This window comes from Oryzias latipes, chromosome 1, assembly GCF_053564925.1.
Source record: "Oryzias latipes strain Hd-rR chromosome 1, Olatipes_Hd-rR_3.1".
In the NCBI taxonomy this organism is placed as follows: Eukaryota; Metazoa; Chordata; class Actinopteri; order Beloniformes; family Adrianichthyidae; genus Oryzias; species Oryzias latipes.
The window spans coordinates 23,394,866-23,417,727 of record NC_136237.1 but is presented as its reverse complement, the minus strand read 5'-3'; the positions used below and the strand labels follow the sequence as shown (position 1 = coordinate 23,417,727).

Genomic DNA, 22,862 nt, shown 5'->3' with positions numbered 1-22,862 from the left:
AATTTAGGTGTCAGGCCGAAAGGTTTTTGCTACCTTTCTTGTTGGAAATTGATGTTAATGAAACATTAAAACTGAAGCTGCAATATGCAATATTAATTTGTCTTCCTCAGGCAGACAGTAGAGTTTATCCCAAGGGCAGAGTTGCCTTATGCATGAGCTCATCTGTTTCAAACGAACTTCAGGAAAGAGCAAAGAGTACACCAGAAAATAATAAACAAATATAATCAAACCTTTTGAGATCAACAGAAGAAAAATATGGTCTTTACATTTGTTCATCTATGAATTTATACATTTAGCAACTATTATTTTTACTCGGTCATGCTACATATCCTTTCCAGAAAAAAAGACATGAAAAAAGGAAGCCTATTCTAACATTTCATTGACTGTACAGTCTTTTATGGTACGAACCCTCGCGGACACTGACGCCTTCCAGCACCGGCCCTTTGGTTGTTCCTAAGATGAGGACTGTGATGTATGGTGATGCCTCGTTCCACCATTATGGTCCTCGTTTGTGGAACGGCTGCTGGAGGACTTAAGAGCGCAGAGACAGTCTAAATTTTTAAGAAGAGGCTTAAAACACCCCTTTTATCTTAGCTTTTAGATGATTTTATTAAAACCATATCTTATCAGACAGATATTTACTACTTTTTATTGGTGTCATTATTCAGTCAAGCATTAACTTATCTAAATTTTAATCGTTTTTTTTCACACTTATCACTTTTAACTATTTTATTTCACTCTTTATAATGCTTTTTAAAACACCAATGCTTCCACAGGGGATTCTTTTATACCAGATTTGGCTAGGTTTGTCTGGAGTCTGGGGTCTAGGTGGGATTATGCACTATGTCTTAATTCCTGTGGTTTGGGCCATCTGCATTCCTGGGCTGAGCGGGTTCGGTGGTGATGCCCTATGTGGTCGCCTGGCCCTGGGTATAGATAGATCCCCACAATATTGTTTCCTCACAGCGATGCCAAGCCATGTGTTTCTTTTACACAGTTATTAGTCCATGTTTTATGTTTCTAGGGGTTGAGGTTCATACTGGGAAGGTGGGTGGGTGGGTGATGGGGCTGAGGTAGTTTGGCCGGCCTGGTATTATTAGGATGAATATGTGTACGTGTTGGGTGTGTGGGGTTGAGGCGGGGTGAAGGCATGCATGGCAGTTACATGTGTACATGACTATTTTTAGAGTGTCTTTCGTGATTTTAAATTAATAGTCTTTATTGTTTATATGTACGGCGCTTTGAGCTGTCTCAGGGAATGAAAAGAGCTTTAATAAATAAATGTTGATTTGATTTGCAAGATGGAGGCTACAACTGATTTGCATTGGCTTCTTCAGTTGGATATAACTTTTCACGTCCAGCATCAAAATAAAAGTACTATATCTTAAAGAGTATTAGAAGTTTTTATTTATTTATTTTTAATATTTTTGCATAGTTTGGCTGTGGAAGTGACATATGTGATTAAAAAAAGGCTCACATGTTTGTTGTTTTCCCACTAACAGCCACTAGAGTGCCCTCTACGTATGCGTATTTCAGTATTTGCTACTGACAGCAACGCAGAAGAAGAAGCTTCATAGTTGTTGAAAAGCAACATCGATGATAAAGAATTTAATGGATTTAGTGATTTGAAGTGATAGATATGATTGTGATTTTTTTTCTTTTGCATTTTTTGATGTTGCGACCTATAGTCCGAAAAATATGATTTGTACTTTCAGTGTTCTAAAGAAATATGGATTCACCTGATGGCAAAACAAGCAGTGCTGGGAAACCTGCCTTTGTTTCAGTAATGCATTTTTGTCCTGATTCCTTCACACAAATATACAAATGGCAATGTAAAAGCAATAACGAAGTGGGAAAATGTCAGACTAACCTTGAATCAAGCTACGATCAGGGTTTTTTGCTGCAAAGTCTGATACTTCTACTCATGAGCTTTAAGTGATTTAGAAAACCCATTTGAGGAATTTCTGAACTCTACCATCGGCTTTACCTTCTGTGCTCCAGAGACTAAAGACTGGGGTCAATGAGGTTGCAGATAGCAGGACTATAGTTATTCTGCGTCCTAAGAGAGAGCTTTTCTCTCTGGTGAGTCCTAAAGAAAAGTCATGTCAATGCATGAATGTAGGAAGAATGATACTGCCAAAGAAAAGCATGCGATTCCAGTTATTAAAATGCCAGAGTGGTGCTGCTGCTTCCCAGCACACTTGACATACTTTGCAGTAACGCTTTGTTTTATTCATTGAATTATCACCACTTCTTTCTTGGAAGCTCAAGTTTGATGGATAAACAATGTCAACGAAAGGACAAAGACAAAGAAGAAACATTTCAACACTTAAGCTCATAAAAAGAAAGAAAATCTACGCAACCTTTTCTTCTTTGTTGCTTTTTACAAAACTTACGAGTAGAAAAAAGAAAATTGGATCCTCATATGAGAAACATAAAACAACTTATTGATCGTTCCAATGTTTTTTAAAGATAAATTAAGATGATAGGATTAAATGTCTTAAGCATGTGCCTAATTGCATTTAAAATGTGCAGCAAGAATGAGAGTTGATGAGAGAATGATGAGATGATGAGAGAATTTGATCTGTTTTGTTGTTGTTGTGAGTAAAGTAATATCTCACTTGTCAATTCCATTTTAAATAATTTTGGATTTGCACTCTTCTACAGCTTTTATAGCAGAATTTACCAAAGCATTTCAATCAGGCCTAAATATGCACTTTGATGAGGACATTACAAAAACTTAGATATAGAAACACTGGTTGGTTCAGATAACAATATTCATGCAGTTTTGGCCAATCTCATACCGATAATTTTCTACAGAGTAATCTCTGTCTTGCACTGAGCCCAAACTCGCATCAAAGTTGAACAAAAAATGAAGAGGTAGACTAAAGCGTCGATCTGTGGATGTTGGAGTGGTATTGATCTGGTGTGATGCTAAAAATCAAGTGTGTTGCTGTAAAGCTGGAGTGTGAATGTTGTTAAACCCCGTGCCAAATGTTACCTCGCCTCAAAGTGCTTGATGTGAGTCAAATTGCATACAGAATTGTACTCCTCTTCATCTATTCGTGTTTATATTTATCAAAAGATGTGAAAGTAATACTGCATGGTGGGCAAAGGATGCAGGCTTCTGTGTAGCTGGAGGATCCATGCCTTGAGTGACTAATCTTAATCTTCACTAAATTAGTGTAAAATTTTTAACCCTGTTGTACAAATGACCACAATTTCAAGCTAGTTTAAAAAGTCTTTTTTTATCCTTGGGTACTGAAATAGATTTTCTTTTCTCTTTTTAATTCACTTAATAATCAAATTAGATGTCTTAACATGAAACTGTTCATTTTTGGAGGTGTGGTCTATCGATTGACAGGTGACCTTCGAAACATTTACTAGAGCCTTACAACAGATATGTTAAAAACAGAAAAACTGGGTAATAACTTCCTTTTTTACTTGCTGCAAAGTTTTACTTTTATTGATAGGATAACAAACCTTAATTTTCTGGACATTGATGAACTGAAAGATGAGTTCATGCTTTGAGTTTCTTAACTCCTTTATTTTATCTTAGCATTGCGTTAACCCATTGGAATCAAATCTGACCCACTCATTTCTAAGACCCCTGTCTCATTAGCACAGGGTTCTCAAAGTTTTTGTAGTGGAGGGCCAAATTAAGAACTCGACATTAGACTGGATGCCAATGTTGGTGAAAAAAAAAATGGTAAACAGAAATAGTTGTTTTTATTAAGTTTAATGACCAAGTGTCATTTGTATAATTAACAAGGCCCTCCAGATGTTTTCCCAGTTGCGGTCGGAGGTTGCTGCGCAGATCGTCTAGTAATAGTATATTTTGATAGACTTATTTCTTCAAACTTTTTCGTTAGTTTAGCTGTAGACCAGGGGTAGGCAACCTGTGGCTCCGGAGCCACTTTCATCCATGTGCTGCGGCTCTCTGTATTTTGTAAAATACCTATAATGTTCTACGATTGTCGTGGTGCCTTTAACACCATCGATTAGTGCGAGCGGACAGGACGCGAAGGGGGCGTCTCTGCACCTGTGAACGCGGACCAGAGTCTGTGATGGGATGGAAAGTTTTTATTAAATGTGCTTTGGACGCCTCTACTATCCTGTCAACTATCTGCTATGATGACCGTATGTTGCGCTGTCTGTGTAGAACACGCTGGAGGAGGGGGGGGGGGGTGTGCACGCGGGGGAAAACAACTTGGAGCTGCAGAGGATGAGTACAGGTAGAGAGGTGGGGGCGAGGCTTAAACTCACCGCTTGCGGTTCCAGACCCCGCAACATAGACAGAAAAGTAGGTTGTGGAAAATGGACAAGAGATCAAAAGAAACATAACGCTCAACAATTAAAATAAATAATTAAATAAACATCCTGATATCATTTTGAATTAATACAAGTATTGCCAAATGAACTATCGCGATATGTCGGCGAAACCATTTTTTCTAACACCCCTTGTGTTGCGGCTCCCTGTGCTTTCATTTCTGTGGTAAATGGATCCAAATGGCTCTTTGAGTGGAAAAGGTTGCCGACCCCTGCTCTAGACAAACAATGTCATCTACTTTCAGCATGCATTCTTTTTACAAACTCCCTGTCACTTAGGGGTTGCTTTGCTGGGCCATTTCCAAAGCCACAATGTAGCTAGCTTCTGTCACAGCTTCACTGGATTTAGCCATTTTTGTAAACATGATCTGCTGTGCAGCAGAGCCTGGTTGTTGTTGTTGGAGCATATTGTTGTGCTCCTCGACGGTAGATTTGTCATAGGTTTTAAGATTTGTAACATAGTGACAATATATATTGAATACTTTAAGCATTGCATTTACCTGCTTGCAAATCAGGCACATGACTTTATCCAGCCCATGAGGTACGACAAAGTAAGCATCTGTCCACTTAGCTTAAAAGCGCCTATTCTTCTCCCCAACATAACGTTTTTCCTCAAAGGAACCTGCTCTGGCTCTCTTTCATTGAGGGCCACAAACAATCTTCCCGCGGGCCATCAGTGGCCCACGGGCCACACTTTGAGAACTCCTGCATTAGCATGATCAAAACCTTTCTTAAAAACCCATTGTAATAATCTTGGTCCTTGTAGTTCATCATCATTCCACTAGGGGCAGTAGAAGGGATTTCCTGCTCATTTCAAAATGGCTGCTTCCATGAAATCTCCAGAACACTTGACGGGAAAGGTTTTGGTAATGTTTTGAATTTTATGGTGAGAATAACTCATTTACTGTTATTCATTTTTAATGACTAATAGCTGTATTAAAATAATGAAAAACAATGTTGACAATTAATTCATTATAACACAGTAACAGCATGTTAAAAATGTTGTAGTGGTGGTTCACACACCATAAAGCAAAATTAACATTTCTGTATTCACTTTAAATATAAATATAACACTGTTATCTCAACCCAGATTTTTCAAATGCCAATCCCCATCAGCTGCTGAAAAGTCTCCTGGGCTCCGATTTCAGACCAGCGCTCAGGAAAGCGGCCAAAGCTTTCTGTAACGATGAGACAAACGCAAACCCTGATCTGTGACCAAAGAAGCCTCAAGGCTACTGCCAGCATCGTTCTCCTTCATCCAGAGAATCTGGAGCAGGTTGACTCCAGAACTCACAAGCTGCTGTCCATCAAAATGACCACATGGTCTCCAGTTGCCGCTAACAGTATGTCCCCTCACTCACATCAACTAGTCCTGGGAGGAAGTTATTTTGTCGGAAAACATGCTGTTAGTCACACTAAATTTGAACATCAGCCTCAAGGGACTCTGTTGATGTTGCGGGGTATATTTTCAAGATCCACAGTTACCCTGGAAATGTGTCTTTTGAAAGTTCTGCTAACCAGGGATTCTTGTGAAGTGACACTTGTTGCTTCCTCTGTTTTACAGCAGACGAGATTTAAAGGCTCCACTTCACTTTAGTACCAGCTACTGCAAGTACAATCGATTTTCCCAAAAGCCACCTTTCTTAAGGTATTATGGCCTCCTCCTTTGTAATAACACTAAAGCACAGAGCAATTGGGAAGAATACAGCAATGTTCTGGTGCCCCACAACCTTTTTTCCTATAACATAGAATGTTAAATTGAAATTAACATATACGATGGAGAACATCACAGCGAATCTCCTGACGACCCAATTAAAAACATATAAAATGAAGTAACTTTAATTGAATTGGAGAGCATGCGCTAATAATAATAAAAGAAACACTTTGGGTTCTTCTTACTGCACATGGAGAGTTTCCTCTGGAATATTAAGAGGCAGGCATTGATTAAAAAAAATCTTTCCCTGCCCATCCCAGGAGACAAAACACACTGCATAGCCTGCCTAATGCTAAGTATGGCCAACGCTGATTTTTAATGGCTTTGGAAAGAACCTCCTGCCCTCTGTTCTAATGTCCATGGAACAAAGACAAATAGGTTTTTTATTGCCCTCCTGGTAACACCTTTACGCTCAGTTTTCCTTTTTATTCTCCTGCGCTCAATCCTTTCTATCCTCTTTGATTTATTAATATCAGACTGCCAAGTCTCACATATCGCAGATTATTCCTATTTCAATCAAACGTGATCACAAAAGGCTGCATCTGAAAGGCGACAGGTTACACGGAGAGAAGTGTAATGAGCACAAATCTTTGCTCTGATAAAATGGGCTTGACTTATGGCACAATTATGAGACTTCAACCTGGTCTCATCTACGGTATAACGTCACGCTCCTAAAGTCTAATCAGTTTCGTCTTTCTATTTTGACAGAAATGGGACTGCTGTTGTGAGCACGCTTCAAAAGAGGAAATAAAGCCACAGAAGAATGTCCTTCTCCTCACCTTTTAAGCAGGCTATGGTGCAGAGCCTATAAACATCTGTCTGAGAAAAAAGCCCGGCTTCGAGTGTCCAGAAGGCATCATTAAAAGGAAACTTCAACTAGTTTTGTAAACATATACATCATTAAAATAGCAAACCTCCAACTCTGGGTGAAATCAGAAATCCGAACCATTGCGGTTTCTGACTAACAATCGACTACACTCCGGGTCAAACTTACGGTGACTGTGCCAGTCAGCAGTCAGTTATTCAGGCAGAAAATTGGAAAATTTAAGCCACAGTGATTCATTAGCTAAGTCAAATTTGAAACAAAACGCTCCTTCTCCCAGGAGAGGTTCCCTCTGAAGCCTAATCTCTTACTTAGAGTGAAATGATTTCATTACAGAGGATTTTTCAAAAATATGCAAGTCTTATCACACCTTATTCTCACAGACAAAACTGACTATACTGCGAATAACACTTGTTAATTTCAGCATAAAAATATGAGGTACAGCTCTATAATACTTTTCCATCTTTTTTGTCCGTGTTTGTCCATAACCCTCTCGTCTTTGTCTTGGCTCCACTGTTTTCTTGAGCTGCAGCCTCTGTAACTAATTAGATCTGGCATGGTCTGTAATGACTTTGCTCTCCATGGAGTGCAGAGGGAGGGTAGAAGGGAGACCTTTGGGCTGCTTTCATTTAGGGCCCCTTGGTGGGGAGGGTGAGGGGACGTCACTGTGAGTAATCAGGAGACGTCCCCTTAGTGCCCTACCCGCCAATTTTAACCGCACCCCCCTTAGTACACACACCCCTCCCCCCTCAATATATACATCCCAACATAAACACACACACATGCACACACACACTCTCTCAAACACACATACACGCACACACATTTTGCAAGGAAGGTGGGACCTAGGACCATCTGTCCCCTGCCTCTTCCCTGGTGGGGGGTACGGGCCCCTTTGCAACGGCGGCTGTGTCCCCGGGGTGCTGGCTTCCTGGGCCCGGCGGTGCTCTCTCCGCGCGGTGGGGGGGTTCACATTACATCTGAGCCGGGGGTGTTCGTGTCCCTGGGGGGTGGGTTCTGGTCCTTGCTCCTGAGTGCTGGGCCCCGCCAAATTTCCAACTGTGGCCGAGCCTGGTCGGGCCATATTTACAACACCCCTTGTGGGCCCTCTTTTTTCCCCGGGGTTCCCCCCTCCTGGGCGGGGGCGGCGGGCCCCTGCCTCGCTCCTCCCTGGACCAACCGTTGGCCGGGCGGATGGCTACCTGGAGTGCGGAGTGGGTCTCCCTTGGGGGGTCCTGGCCCGTACCTGGGGTTGGGGCGGGGGGATGCCCGGAACTCCTGGGTGGTGGTGGGGTGCTCGTCTGGGGCTGTGGGCGTCCTTCTCCGGTGGGGCCCTGCGTTGGGTTCTCCCGGCGCGGCGGGGGGGCTGCTCTCCTGGTTGGGCTGGGGCGGCGCCCTCTTTCCCTCCGTGCCTCCCTGCTCTCTGGCTCTGGGGGCCTTGCGGCGGCCCTGCTGGCCCTGGCCTGGGTGGCGGGCTTGGTCGCCCGGGCGGCGGTTGTTCCCTGCCGGTTCCCGTGTGGTGTTGGGGGGAATCCGGCTGCCGCTGCTGGTGCGGTGGGGGTCTTGGGGTGGGGATGGCTGGGCACTCTCCCTCCTTCTTTTCACGTTCCACCATCCATTTTAGAAGAACATAAACACTCACCTGAGCACAGGTGTCAGCTCAACAGACTGAATGACTGAAATATTTCACACTAGTTGGTTTTAAGGCATAAGTATGCGTGTGAACACTATCTGTTTTGTGTACATGTCGACAGGTGGACATTTTTGCAACTAACAGGTGTGTTTATAACATTTGAGTGTGTGTGTGGACAGGCTCCGCCCTTTGTTTGTTTTTTTTGTTTTTTTTTTACATTTGAACCTTACCATAATGATTAACAACCAGTAAACTTGTTGCTTTATGCTGCTTCATGGTCTTATCCCCCTTCCCCTCCTATTATCACCCCCTACCCCCCCTCTCTCTAACGTCCCTCTTTCTTCTTCCCCTCTTTCCTTTTCCGTCCGGTCCAACACCAAAGATTTTCAGACATGTTTGAAATTAATAAAGTTTGGCCTCAATTACAAAAGGGGTTTATTCAGACATACCTTTGGTTTGTCTGAAGATTAATAACCCCTCTTGTTAAAGTAAAATATGTCCAACCCAAGAGGCCCTCAGCTCTCATCTGACTGCCTAGCTGTTGGACAGGACAAGTTAAAAAAATTAAAAAAAAAAAAAAAAAAAAAAAAAGAAGGGAGACCTTTCAATTTTTTGGGTTGACTTAACTGACCACAAACAGAGCTCCAGTGACATCGAGAGCTACCCTCTATTCAAAGGGGAAAGATATCAGCATTTTCAGAGTGCTGCTAATCTCAGCCTTCAGAAAGTCACTGCAAATAACACCAAGGCACAGCATGTCAAAGGAAAAGGACTTGCTGGTAAAACTTAGAAACACTTCAGAACAATCATCAATAGAGTAGTTGCTTCTAACGCTGAGAGCTCAAAGATGTGCACTTTTATCGTCAGTTTTTTTTCCAGCCGATGTGATTATTGCTAATTAACTCAGTTTTGAAAATTGTTCTATAAGCATCTGAGTGTGACATTTAACTCAGACAGGAAGCTCAGAAGTTTGTGTCAGATCTGAGCCTCTTCACAAATAAGTGCAAATGTAAGCTGAGGAGCAGGCTAACTGAGGAGAAGAGCAGGCGTAGACAAACCTAAGAATCAACTGTCATGCTTCAAACAAACAAGGGATGGAACAGACACTGGAGCTCAGTTTAAACGGGACATCATGAAAATGGAGCACACAATTGACGTGCGTGTTGTAAATGTATCGTGAAAGTATTTGTAAGGATAATGTAAGTGACACACATGCGACGTATGGGTGATAATGTCGTGCAGTGCCCTTATGCCACACTGGCAGGGTGACTAAGGCTTAACTAACAGACAAGAGTTAAGCATTTCTATCATTTTTGATTATTACCTATCATAGTAAATTAAGGTTTTGCTTTTGAACATACTCTAAAAAACATGAATTTTATACTGTACCCATTTGTACCTTTTCTTTTCTGCTTCATATCTGCTAAGCAAACGCTGTAGACCACCACTCTTAAAACCCTGGAAGTGGGCTGCTGGAGCACCAACAGTGACAATGTCATAGAATGCATCTGTAAAGAAAGAAAGAAGGAAAATACTTTGTGTTATTTTATTCCTAAAATTCAAAACATTTACAATGCTTCTCAAGAGCTGGAGGCTGGAGCCAAAGCTAGAGGAATGGAAAAAGAGATGACATCTGTAGGACAAGCTTTAAAAAAATAAACGCGTTGTCAGCAAAGTCAATATAAAGTATAAATAGGTATGTAGAAAGTATTAGTCTCGTGTTGCAACAGAAGGACGGTCAATGTCACAGTGATTCACAGCTATTTGCATATCAGCCTCAAAAGTAAATAAAACTTTGAAAAACAGCGAAGCAGGCACAGAGGTGCTTAGATTAAAGCCCTGACTGGAATAAGCAATTGATGAAACCTGACAATTAAAACACCAAAAAACAATGCAGAAAAGAAGTGTAGGTGTATACGAGGCCTTCGATAATTGAAGGCCTCTGAAGAGCATCAAACCTCAGCTCTGATTGTTAAAAGCCTCTTGTGAAATAAAAAGAATGACTCAAGACTTCCAAGTCTTGCAGAAAAAAAAAAAAGTAAATAACAGTAAAAACGCAATGGGGTAAAATTGGTGTAACCGTGGGACCCGGTGTTTCTATCATTATTTATCTCTGTGGTTGGCCATAAGGCTGCTGACAGCCACATACTGGCACCAGGAGTTTTCAGGTATCAAGGTTCCCCTAATTGTCTATCCCACAGCAGAAGAACACAGAAAAGCAATGACAGGTTGTAGAAAATAGGGTGCGATGACCGCGTGAAACCTCACAGACCTGCTCCTGCTGTAACACTAACAGTTTCTCAATGAACTAAGGCTAAAAGCAAGTTCTGAGGTAAAATAATTCAACTTCAACATTTAAAATAAACATACAAATGATTTGTATAGCTTGAGGTTGGATTTATTATACTGAGCTTTTGAAGTAAAATTGTTTAATTGTTTTCAATCTTCAAAAATGCAAAAGTATGAGTTAAAATCATTCCATGAATCTGTTTGAAGACAGACTGTTATTAATAATTATTATTAAAATAATTTACTTTATTTAATTTAATTTTTTTAACTTTTTATGGATTTCTTGGATAAAAAATAAAGGAATAAAAATCAACATTTTGCTGATATCGTGTTTAGCATACATTTATCTTTTTGTGCTAGGACTTCTAAATAGAGGAATTAATTTTCATAAGAACTGAACTGAAGAACTGAAACATTTGGTTCTTTCAGGATGGCTTTCAATCCAGGAACAAGATCTTTTTTAAGAGGGAGATGGGGGGTTATAAGATGAGGGAGAAGGCACAACACAACTGCAAACTTAGGACATTTGCCCTCAAGCCTTTCTGTTACAAATCGAGAGAACAAGAAATGCAATGTCTACAGGGAGCCACTAGATACCAACAAGTTTCCAGGCCTATCTTTGCACTGTTCCTGCTGCTTCTATGAGCTAATACGAGGTTTGAGAACAAATCTCTCCTATCTGCTATGCTCCTTTTCCTCTGTCATGCACATGTTTATTTTCAGAAGGTTTTTGAATTTGGTGGAGTAGAATCTAGTCAAAATGCCCGCCTCACTTCAGGTTCCATATTTTGCTGTTAGAGTACTATGGGTGACGTCAAAGATTTTCATCCAGCGTGTGAATAACCTGGCTGTACGATACAAACATTTAGAAGTAGCAGAGTGGGCCCTGATTTCTTTGAAAGGAAGTTGAAAAGCAGTATAAAACCTTGTTTTGGTGCAGACTTAAAATGTGCTGCATTTAAGGTCTCCCTATGAAAACTTTTTAAAAATAAAAACATTCCCAGTGGTGTTTAAATTATGACTATTAAGTTTTTAACCAAAATCCCACAACCTCAATGTACTAAATTTTTCATGTCTCTCTGAAGCCTGTGATCAAAAAATGGTCGTTACTCGACCCCCCCACGAGTGAACAGCTTTTCATGGGGGGGGGGGGGGGGGGGGGATTGTTGAATTCACTTACACTTAGAGGCGGCCAGTTTCAATGTTAAGTAATATTAAGAAATGCAAAAATTAAATGTTTGTCATTACATTTGTTCTCTTTCAAAAGAAAAAAATGCCACAAGAACATGTCAAAAACTAAAAAAAAAAAAAACTTTCATTGACGGGGGGGGGGGGGGGGGGGTAAATTGTGTTTTTTGGTGTTTTAAACATGTTCTTGTGGCTTTTTTCTCATGATAGAGGGCGTTTATAACCAGGGACGTGCAGAGTGATTGAGAGGGGCAGGGGCTCAAAGTCAGAAAAGCGTAACAAAAATGGACATTTTTGTCTTTTAAACAATATGGCGATTAAGTAAAATTTTCAAATAAAGTACTAATAGATAACTACTCAATTCTCTCATGTTAACCCTTCACAGCTGTTTTCATTTCTGTTAATTCTCCTCAGTGTATAAAGTGTCTGATATACAGTTCTACATTGTTAGGTCATCTGTTTTATCCCCAATTGTTTCACCGTGGTTTTTGTTCTGTTTTAGTTTGTTCATTAAATGTTTATGTTTCTGCTGCCATAGCCCAATTTCCGGCATTTTGGTTTCTATGCCTCCAGTCCCTGACAGTTGTACAGTTGTAGTTGTGTTGTGCCAGTGGAGGATTCACAAACTCTCCTTTGCTTCTGATCCTCTAAACACAGGCTTTTTGTGTGATTGGACAGATTTTAATACAAAAGATTGCGAAACTGAATGGTACAGAATTTAAAGAAGGCAATTCTAATCATAAAATATTACATTAAACTGATAAATTTAGTTTTAGAACTGTAGTGAGGAAGCTTTATTTCATTGACAAATATTGCACATACAGAAAATCATACAGTGACACTCCATACTAAATGCAAATTCATTTAAAATAACAGAGAACACAAGTGAGGTAGGAACAAAATGTTTTTCCATTCGCTAGAAGATTGAATAACAAACAATATCAATAATAAAAATTACAAATAGATAAATAATGATAATTAGAAAAGTAAGAAATGATTCTACTAAACTTTTAAATGAGACCATGCTTCAACAGTTCTTACAGATTTTTTGTTAGTGCAGGATTTAAAACTATTTACATACATTAGGTTTTTTGATTTTGGCTAAAAACAGCATAATCATGATTAAAAAACCACTGGGAACATGTTTAAAATGGATCAAAAGATGATCGGAGTGGGACTTAATAAGCAGTGACTCAAATGTAGAAGTTTCCAGCTGTGCTTTATATTTTAGATTATAACCTATGGGATGTATATTGCTAACATTTTAAACTGTTTACTTTTCTCTTTGGTTCCATTTTTTCTCAAAAAGCAATCCAATTTCTGATGTCCTTAGGTGTCAGAACGTTTTTCTGCTATTTCATGTTTGTCATGATTAATTTTTCAAAAGTTTTTATTAATCCATTTTTGTTCATGGTTTAATTTGCAGAACTGGTTCAGGGTATTAGCACACACACCATCACTGTTTTGAATTCAGGTGAATTGGTCCCTTGGAGGTTAATTATCAGAGTGCCAATCCATCAGTTGACAGCCTCCTATCCAAGGTGTGTTTTCGTGTTATCCTCCTCGTTTTTCCTCTCTGACAGAGAGCAGCAGAATTGTGTAACTGAATGATGACTTGATTGGACTTATTTAACTGCCATCATGACGTCCTCATTGAAAGAACGACATCATTTTATTGTTTGTCTGCTTTTCTTACATTCCCATCAATCATCTGGTGTTTAGTTGAAACAGAGCCCTCCCACAGTGTGTAAAGGCAGCACCTGGCTGCCGTTATACACTGAGACAGTTCCAGGCCAGTAAAAACCCTGCTGCATAGCAGTACTGGTGGAGACAGTGCAGTCTTGTACAATGGAAAAACACAAAGGACTTGATTAGTGTTATATCTGCTTTTTCAGGCCAACTTTATTCTCACCTTTCAATCTGGGGAATGACCTAGAAACTGCCTGTCTGAACCTTCTGCGTATATTGGACAGATGTGGAAGTCAGGTTCAGAGAGACCAAAAGCATGTGCAGCTCACAAAACACACAGGCAGAAGTGGACAAGAAAAAACACATCAGACAGCTGCATACTTGAAAATCAAATAACCCTTAAGCAAGTGTTAACTTTGAAGCCTCCATCTACGTTCATGAAACATTACCTGTTTTCTTGAGGCATGAAACCCTCATCCTCTGCGTGTGCAAGTTTATTGGGATGAACTCCAAAGACTTCTGGGCTTTGCAGCAACTGGGCTTGAATGAACAACCTAAACAGCAAAGATATTGGGAGGAATTTTACAAAACATTGTGCAATGTTGACAATTTAGACACTAAAATTCACCACATTCTATTTGAATCCAAAACCGTACAAGGAGTAAAATGAAAAGCAATGTAAGCACTGAAAACATTTAACACTTACTTAACTTCAAAACAATTAAAGTAATTGAATATGTATTTTACTCAATGTAAATAAATCATTTAGCATAATCTATCACTTTGGTGCCCTGCTATCATTTACATTAAAGTAAAGTTAAAAAAAACAAAGACACATGGCATAACTTATAAGGCTTTAAGTTAAAAAAAGCAAATGAATATTCTTGAATATTGCTATGAGAAAAAAACACAAAACTGATGACAGCAATTATTTACTTTTATCAATGAGTTCCACCTGGAAGTTGCAGAGAAAGTCTGCAGTTGTGGATGCAGCTGTACTATATTGTGACATACTTTAGAGTAAAACCACATATAAGGTGATATAAATAGTTTTTTTTTTCACAAGAACCTCCAGTTAAACGACAAGTTAGTCACAGGAGAGTTGTAACATATTTTATGCAGTTATAGAAACTTTTAGAAAATGGTCAAAACTGTAATAATCCAGTGACAACACCTTTGTTCTACAAAGTGAAATAAAATTAAGCTTGAAAATAGTGACTATTAACTTTCTACAGAACCCTGTTAATGTCCATGTAGACCTCTCAACCCCTCACATGTGAAAGCATGTACAGACAACTTCAACAGTCCATGTTGATGCCTGCAAATTCACTCAAACTTTTGACAAATTGAACATTTTGAGACCAGTTTATTAAATTTACAGTTGGAGAATAGTCAGTGTCATCTTGGCTACGATCAAAGTGGAAAGTTTGGAATAAGGCATAAACGTAGAAAATTGGAGTAGCCGCATGCAAAACAGATGCATCAGGAATGTTTATAACAATGAAAATACCGTAAATAAACTCCAGGCCCATTCATTACTTAAATGGAAAAAAAATCTGAGTGGATGCATTTATGTGCATTTATGCATTAGTGTTTTGAGGTGCACTTCTTTTCTCTTATCCTTTGTGGATTAACATAAGACACGTGAAAAGTAAAAAGTAAAAATATCAACGGCGGTAGACAAAGTTCAAGCTATGAACATGAAAAAAATGACCCTTCACGGATAAGACTGCTTTAAAAGCTGATAAAATGTGTCACGATTGGTTCCAGCTGCCCTGTAAATTGTTAAAAGTTGACAGTGGTGATCAAAAATAAAAAAACTTCAACAAGGTTTCGCACCAAGACAGAATACTGCATTTCCCTATGAGTGTGCAAGAGTTGTGTTTGAATGTTTTTCCCACTCTTTCCTTTTATAACAATGGTTAATCGCTCTGAGAAGATTGTTAACATTTATACATTTTTACAACTACTCCTGCTCCTGCTGGCAATAATAGAGTTCCTAAACAGAATAATCTTCAAGCTCTCTGACAGCATTGCAGTGTGTAGTTGCCATGGTTATCGGCAAAATAATTTTACTGTACTGAGCTATAATGACTACTCATTGGATATTCTTGTTAGTAAAGATTAAGCTTCTTTTGATTAAGGACTTTAATCATCTTTTCTGCCTGCAAAGGATGTGGCTTATCATAATATCCACAATCTTATTATTATTTTTTTCTAGGGGCCGGATTTTGATGGTGATAAAACCACACCATCCCATTCCTTTGAATCACAGGAAGTGATTTTCTTTGTTGAAAATGCTATGTCCGTGTTTTTTTCTTTCTGATATATATGTATTTACTGATGACAGCTCCAAAAAGCAAGAACTTTCTCACCAAATTTACCAAAGCTGAGTGCAGTTCTAAGACAAACAGCCTGAATGGCCTTAATTATGTGGCCATTAGGCATATTTATTCTATGTGTTGTTGGTTGTAGGTGAAAAACACTCTGTCCCTTTCGTATAGTCCAATAATGCATGTTGAAAGCAGCATAATGACTAAAAAGACTCTTCCCAGATCTTCGATGAGCCATAACTCTTTATGATTAAAGCTAAATGAAGCTGTTTGAAGTCTTTCTGCTCCTATTCATTAAATAACAACATCTACAAATTAGAGCTGCTGCACCAGACAGGCTTTCTGTTAGCACAGAATGTAATTTCATTTATTTGTCTTCAATATATTAAGTAAAGAATTTGTTTCACACTAAAAAAAGAAAAGAAAAAAAAACACACAGTGTTAGTAGAAATTAAATGTTCCCTTTTCGCTCATTGGCCATGGGGTAGGCTGTAGCGTTAAAGCCTTTGCCAAAGGACCCTCACTGAATTATGTGATACATTGTTAGTACCATAACAACGTACCATTGTACACATTACAAAGTCAGCTATACCCTTGCAAATACAGTCCAGACCAAAAGTTTGGACACACCTTCTCATTCAAATGAATGGGAAGGTGTGTCCAAACTGGACTGGAATGGACTGTATATGTATAAAATGCCCCCCTCACCCTCCGCAGGTGGTTGATTTGTATGTTGATGTCGCCATGCCCCAAACTTCTGTCCTGCCAGTATGAACAGAGAATGCCTTCATAGTTTGTAATAGTGCATCATGTGAGACTAAGTGGATCTGAGCAGGTTTGAGGCAATACATTATAAATGCTGTTTAAATTCCTCAATTGTTATGTTAAAGAAACATCCTTAATCAACAACAGAAATCTCAAGTGTTCATGGAAGTTAGCCTAAAATTATGGATGGTTTTTTTTTTGTGGTCATAAGTCAAAGTAATATATACAGTATTTTTCAATTAACAATTTACTATGTATTTTTTCATATTTTTCGATTAGGAATTCAATATTAAGATTTACAATTCAATATGGCAATTTTAAAAATAAAATATTGAATAACAACAAAATCAATTGCATTTTAAACTGCCTGGGTTTTTGATCTCATAATTCAAATGACAATGCATTTTGCAGATAAAATAACTAAAGGTTGTACATTTCTTTTTTTTTTTTTAATGAGCTAACGGTTGTAATTCAGTTCCTGGACTGCAACCGTTGAGAATAATTTGCAAATCATGAGGCAGCTTTCTAAATGATTTCAAATATTTGTCCCAGTCTTGAACCTCCTTGCTTCAAATACAACACGTTGATTGTGCTGGAAAAAAATGTAAAGAAACAAAAACAAACTCTGGCACAAAATAGTCATTATTCATTGCTTGCATCTCAAAAATAGTCTTGATTTTGTTTCTGTGAGTTAGAAAGAAATAAAAGCACAAGGGAACAATGTCAGTATTTGATTCATAAACAAAACAAAATGAAAAACAAGAATCTCCAGTCCGTGTAAAACTAATTTAGTGTGAATCCAAGTTACAAATGTCCCTTATTTGCTGTTTGTTTAGGAAATTTGTGTGCAATCAATTACAAGATGCAACAGGTTTGCGGGAATGTGTCTGTCGCAATACATACAGAAATACAAATGGACATGTTTATTTTCGCCTCTGCCATTGCAGGAAATGTCAAAGGACAAAAGTGATTCATTAGAGCAATTTAAATTACAAAAAGATCTTCTAGCTGAGTTTTTTTTTCCATGAACAGTCAAATGTTACTAACTTGTCATGAACTCTGTGAGCCTGTTGAAAGCACAGATTGTAACAAGTGCTGTACTGAAATCACAACTATTTTGTAACATTAATGCAATTTGTGTCAAAAAAGTATATCGGGTTAAATATTGACTGAATTCAACAATGCACTGCGCTGGGTTTAAAAAAAAAATTAAATTCAAATTGATTTGCCAAAAATGTTTTTTTTCATTAAATCTGTGCTGTTTTAAGATTTAAAACACATTAAAAAAACAACATGTAACTTTTAGTCATAACATAAAATCTATGAATATTTTTTTGTTTACAGCAATTTCAAGTGTTTGCTTTTATAGAATACATCTCTTCCTAGTTTTTAATGAAGAGATTTGAAATTTATTTCATTTAAAGTTAGTTAATTTTTTCAATTTCATGTAAAATAACATAATTTTTCAAGTTCTATATCTGGTCAAATTGTAGTACCATACATGTGAAAAACGTACATCCCACAGCCCAGTCAGCTACATCTTTCTGGGAAAGAAGGACTGCTGTTGAGCATTTTACACCAAGCAGGAGGTGTTCACTGTCCAGAAAAGGTCAGAGGAAATGTGAATGCCGAGGAATTTGATGCTATCCATGCACCCCCCCCCCCCCCCCCCCCTGAATTAAGACAGGAACATATTGTGTCCTCCAAACATCCATGTTTGTTGGATGAATTGTAGAGCAGACTGTGTTAACAAGTCAGGGCCTAGCACACAACCCTGGGATTTGCCTGTCCTGATTAGTAAAATAGAAATATACTTGTATATAACTTTCATTTTTATTACATATTATTTTTTCACAACAAAAGTAAACATTTGAATAAAATAAAGCATGTTTAACTCTGTTATCCAAATAAAAATAAAAAATAAAACAAATTTTGCCATCTCAGACAACTGATCTGGTTTACATTTGTACTTATTTTCTTCAAAAGTAAAAAATAAATAATATTAAATATCTTTGCAGTGTCTGTAGCTAAATAAATACATCAAACTCCTACAACTTGAGACAAGTATTCTAGAAGTAGTATTTATATCTCCACCCAAATATAAAACTCATCCAGAAAGAGTCAAATTAGTCTCCTCTGTGTTTGTGGGGGCTGTTTCAAAAAAAGGGGCCGTTTGAGTCAGTGGTTGTGCTGTCATCTCTGTTCATTCAGTTTTCCTTATCAGCCTGGCCGCTCTAGGGACCAGGTGAAGTAAGTTAGTGACCACAAAGGGTTAGATGAATTAGTCACATCAGACAGCCATCTGTTTGCTCAGGTGCCGTGGCTGTGTGACAGAGGAGCTTGATGCAGCAGTACTGTCCATTATTGACACTGCTCCTTCACTGCTTTTGCCATGCCATTCTTCTTTTTCTTGGTACACCCTTTTGCAGAGAAGACGACAAGACACTTGGGTACCAAAGGACAGGTCAAAAAAAGTATTGTGAAAATGAACAGTCTTTTAAAAAAAAAAAAAAAAAAAGCTCATCACTGAGCTCAGTCAGATCTGTCCAGGTTTGTTCAAAGATGTTAAAGGTTTTATCATCATGCCGTCAGGGAGCTGAGAACACAGCTGGCTTTTTTAACCAATCTGCAGGTCTAACATGTGTCAGACACAGAGGAGGTTTGACTGCATGCTGTGGGAGTGCTGGAATCAGCCTGACAGGAGTTTAAATTGCCCAAGTGAGTCATCTCCAATAACACTTTCTCAACCAACGTTCACTTACAAGTCACAACATTTGTTGAACCATTTCAACCGTCCTTTGATATAAACGTCTCAACCAATTACACGACAACAGTTCAGTGCATTTGGGCTTGTAGCTCTGCTCGAAATGACCTGCTGAAGTTCAAACTGACTTCTAACACATCAGACATGTAAAGTCCCAGATGAACCGGTCTGACTATTTCAGAAAGTGCTAGAGTTTTTTTTTTTTTTTAACAGAATATGGTCTAAGAAAGAGAAAATCTATTGACCGGTGGCTCTTCAAAGGACCTTGCAGATGCAGGTTAGAGCAGAACTGCTAAAACTAGTGCAAGATGACAGAAAAGGAAACATCAAAATAATAAATTGTTACAAAACTAAGGAATACAGAAGATCATCTCTGAAAGCACACATGGCACATCAAAGCATAAAGGGAAGCAGCAGAAAACCATCAAGGAGGGCACTCCTGTCAGCTGAGATTTAGAAAGTGGTATAAACCTGCAGAAATTTGGTTTGGTCTCATGAATACTTTTAAATGGAAGGATCACATTTTAGTGTTACCAGAAAATGAATCACCAACTGGGTATATATGTAGCCATTGTCGTGGACAACTTTTATTTTTCAACATAATTGATGTTTTTATCAATTTGAAGCCATAAAATAAAATCCTAGTGATCATATTTACCAACTATTACAATAATTTCAAAGCTCACCCTCTTATCTCTTAGTATATTAAAAAGAAATGTTCAACTTTTAGTCTTAAACTGCGGTTAAATTAGGTGTTTGAACTATAGGAAGTGTGCTCCAGCAATAAAACAAAATGTTTTATTTATTCTGTGGGTACATTGCAACTTGCCACCATTATCTCATTAAAACAAAAACGGAGTCACCAACTCCCAACGCAGTCTTGACCTTCATTTAACGTGCACACCAATTTCTCAGTGTAATATAAATGTGAAAATAATCCCCTGAAAGGATTGCAAACCAGAAAGCCTGGAGCAGACCTGCAAAACCAATAATATTAAGTAAAAATTTAAGGAAAATTGCAAAGCCTAAAGTCTGTGTGAGCATTTTTGTGTTATCACCCCATTTTTATTATTAAATCTAAGTAACATTGCTGAAGTCAGACTATACTTAAAATGCTTTTTCAAATGAAAAATTGGTTTTACAAAAAGATATTCATAAATACACACATTTTTCACTGAATGTTTTGTTTTTGCTTAATTTTAAGACACAATAAATGATGCAGTCTGCATATTTGTCAGTCTATTTATTTTGATTATTTTGTTTTCATTTCCTTTCTCTCTAGAGTCTTTCCTTCTTTACTCAACCTCGTCCACTATCTTGCCCTCTTTTCTCTCCACTCTCAGCTTTTTAAAATCCAATTTGTTCTCAACAATTATGCTGCAGCAGCTTCCTCGCTCAGCTTATTCAACAATGCATGCTGTTCTGTTATTGTGCTGCAAGAACTAGATAAAAGAAGAAAAGATAGGCCGAGGCTCAAGCGTGCATTGTAGCATCGAAGCCATTTTTAGAGACATTTTAGGAACCATAAAGGCCAATGCCACATTCCCCTCTACACAGCACCCACTACCTCAGAGCTCAGTCACACAGCAACCATCTCTTCCTCTCACCAGGTAAAAAAGATTCAATAAACAGAATATACCATTGTTTTATCAAAGGAAAAGTAATGTTAACTCAATCAACATAAAGACATTCTGAATCAATTTCAAGACAGGACAAGTAAGGATGGAGAGAAAAAGCAACAAATTATAAGTGAGAGGTCAGTTAATGAATTGTAGTAATTTAATATCTTTCTTGGAGGGTAATTAAAAATTTGACTAAAAGTTTTCTGAAATAAACGTAACTGTGTATCTTTCAAAGCTTAAGGACATATTTACACTGTACACAAAGATTAGAATAAATACCGGTAGTTCTTGGGCAGAATAAAACTTTGCTTTAAATTAAAGGTTTTTTAAATTTGCAAATAGCATGTGGAATAGCTTATGGAAAAGAATGGAATAAAACTTTATTGATCCCACAAACTGGAAATCACCTTGTTAGCATATGTCTATTAAAAATAGATGATAAATTACACTATTAATACACTTACAAAATTAATAATCTCAAAAATCACAATTCCTGTAGAGAGATGTTGAAGTCTATTTTTTTTTTTTGAGATTGCATATATTTACTTGAACAGAAACCGGGGGCACAAAAGATGCAAACACACACTTAAACTGTTGTTTCTATGGTAACATTTGGCAGCAACTTTGTACTAATTTGCCATTATTCCCAATAACCTCACAAGAATTGAAGTTCGCCTTTCGTTTGGAGCACTATTTGAACAGAATTTTTATGTAATAAAAACAAGACATATAAAAGCATCAGTACAGGGACTCTTTGAATCTGATAAGTGTCTTTGCGAGCACTCATTCAGTTTACTCTGCAAGACATAAAAAAAGAAGCTTATTTTTATGAAGAATGTTGCCCTTATCAATGAAATCTAATTTAGAAGTTAAGCAGCAACTTTTGCAAATTTTTACTATATTTTTACTATACCCCCTTTGTATGGATTAAAAAACAGTGTGAGCATGAATGCATGTTTGACAAATGTGAAATTCAAAGGTGGGCATTTTCATACCAGTAATCTTGTTCAGTTCAGCCAACGTCGCCTGGTAAGAGCCGATTATTCCTCCATACCGAGTAATCACCTCCTTCCTTAAGTTGTCCCAATGAGGGGAGAGTTCGCCAAGCTCCGTCAGATCCTGCACCCTAAAGATAAGCATAGAAGCCATGCAGTTTTAATGGATTATATGTAGATAATCACAATAAATTCGACAAAAGCTAACACCATATGACCCAGTTAGAAAAAGGACAGCCGTGAGAAACCATGTTGTATCACATTCACGCCTTCCAACTCCTTTCATTATCTTAATTTTCCAATTAGAGAGCACAAAATGATCAACAGTTGGAGTAAAACACAGATCCAAGCTTGCTTTGAAATGAATCAGACTCAATGTTTCTCCAAATCAGGGGCCTCCAAAACGCATTCCCGTTTCTTTGGTTTTAGTTCCTGCTCAATCACTTACACCACTATAAATTTCCACCTTTTTTGTTACACAGAGCATTTGACACACATTTCCACTTAGGGTTGGTCTGTCTTTCAACTAAAAGTGCCTGTGGGAAGGACCAAAATTACCTCCTACATGGAAACAAAGGGGATTTCATTGTACCGATGATTGCACATCAAACTGTCAGAAATTACTCCAGCGTCAACTAAGAGGCACATTGCAGCTTGAGATGTCAAAAATTGTATTTGCCAGAGCAATGACACATTCACCGTTGACATGATAACTGCA

The 22,862-nt window shown here is 38.2% G+C and overlaps 1 protein-coding gene across 7 annotated transcripts in view; it reads right to left on the bottom strand.

Annotated features, from left to right (window-relative positions):
• The window catches only part of LOC144981234 (type II inositol 3,4-bisphosphate 4-phosphatase-like), a 172,038-nt gene that overhangs the window by 36,968 nt on the left and 112,208 nt on the right, over nt 1-22,862 (bottom strand). For all 7 annotated transcript variants that reach the window (XM_078951946.1, XM_078951951.1, XM_078951942.1 and 4 more), the window contains 3 exons: nt 22,145-22,275; nt 14,115-14,219; nt 9,899-10,007 (listed from right to left, as the gene is read on the bottom strand). In XM_078951946.1, coding sequence (XP_078808072.1) covers nt 9,899-10,007; nt 14,115-14,219; nt 22,145-22,275 — 345 coding nt within the window. The remainder of the gene's footprint in view (nt 1-9,898; nt 10,008-14,114; nt 14,220-22,144; nt 22,276-22,862) is intronic.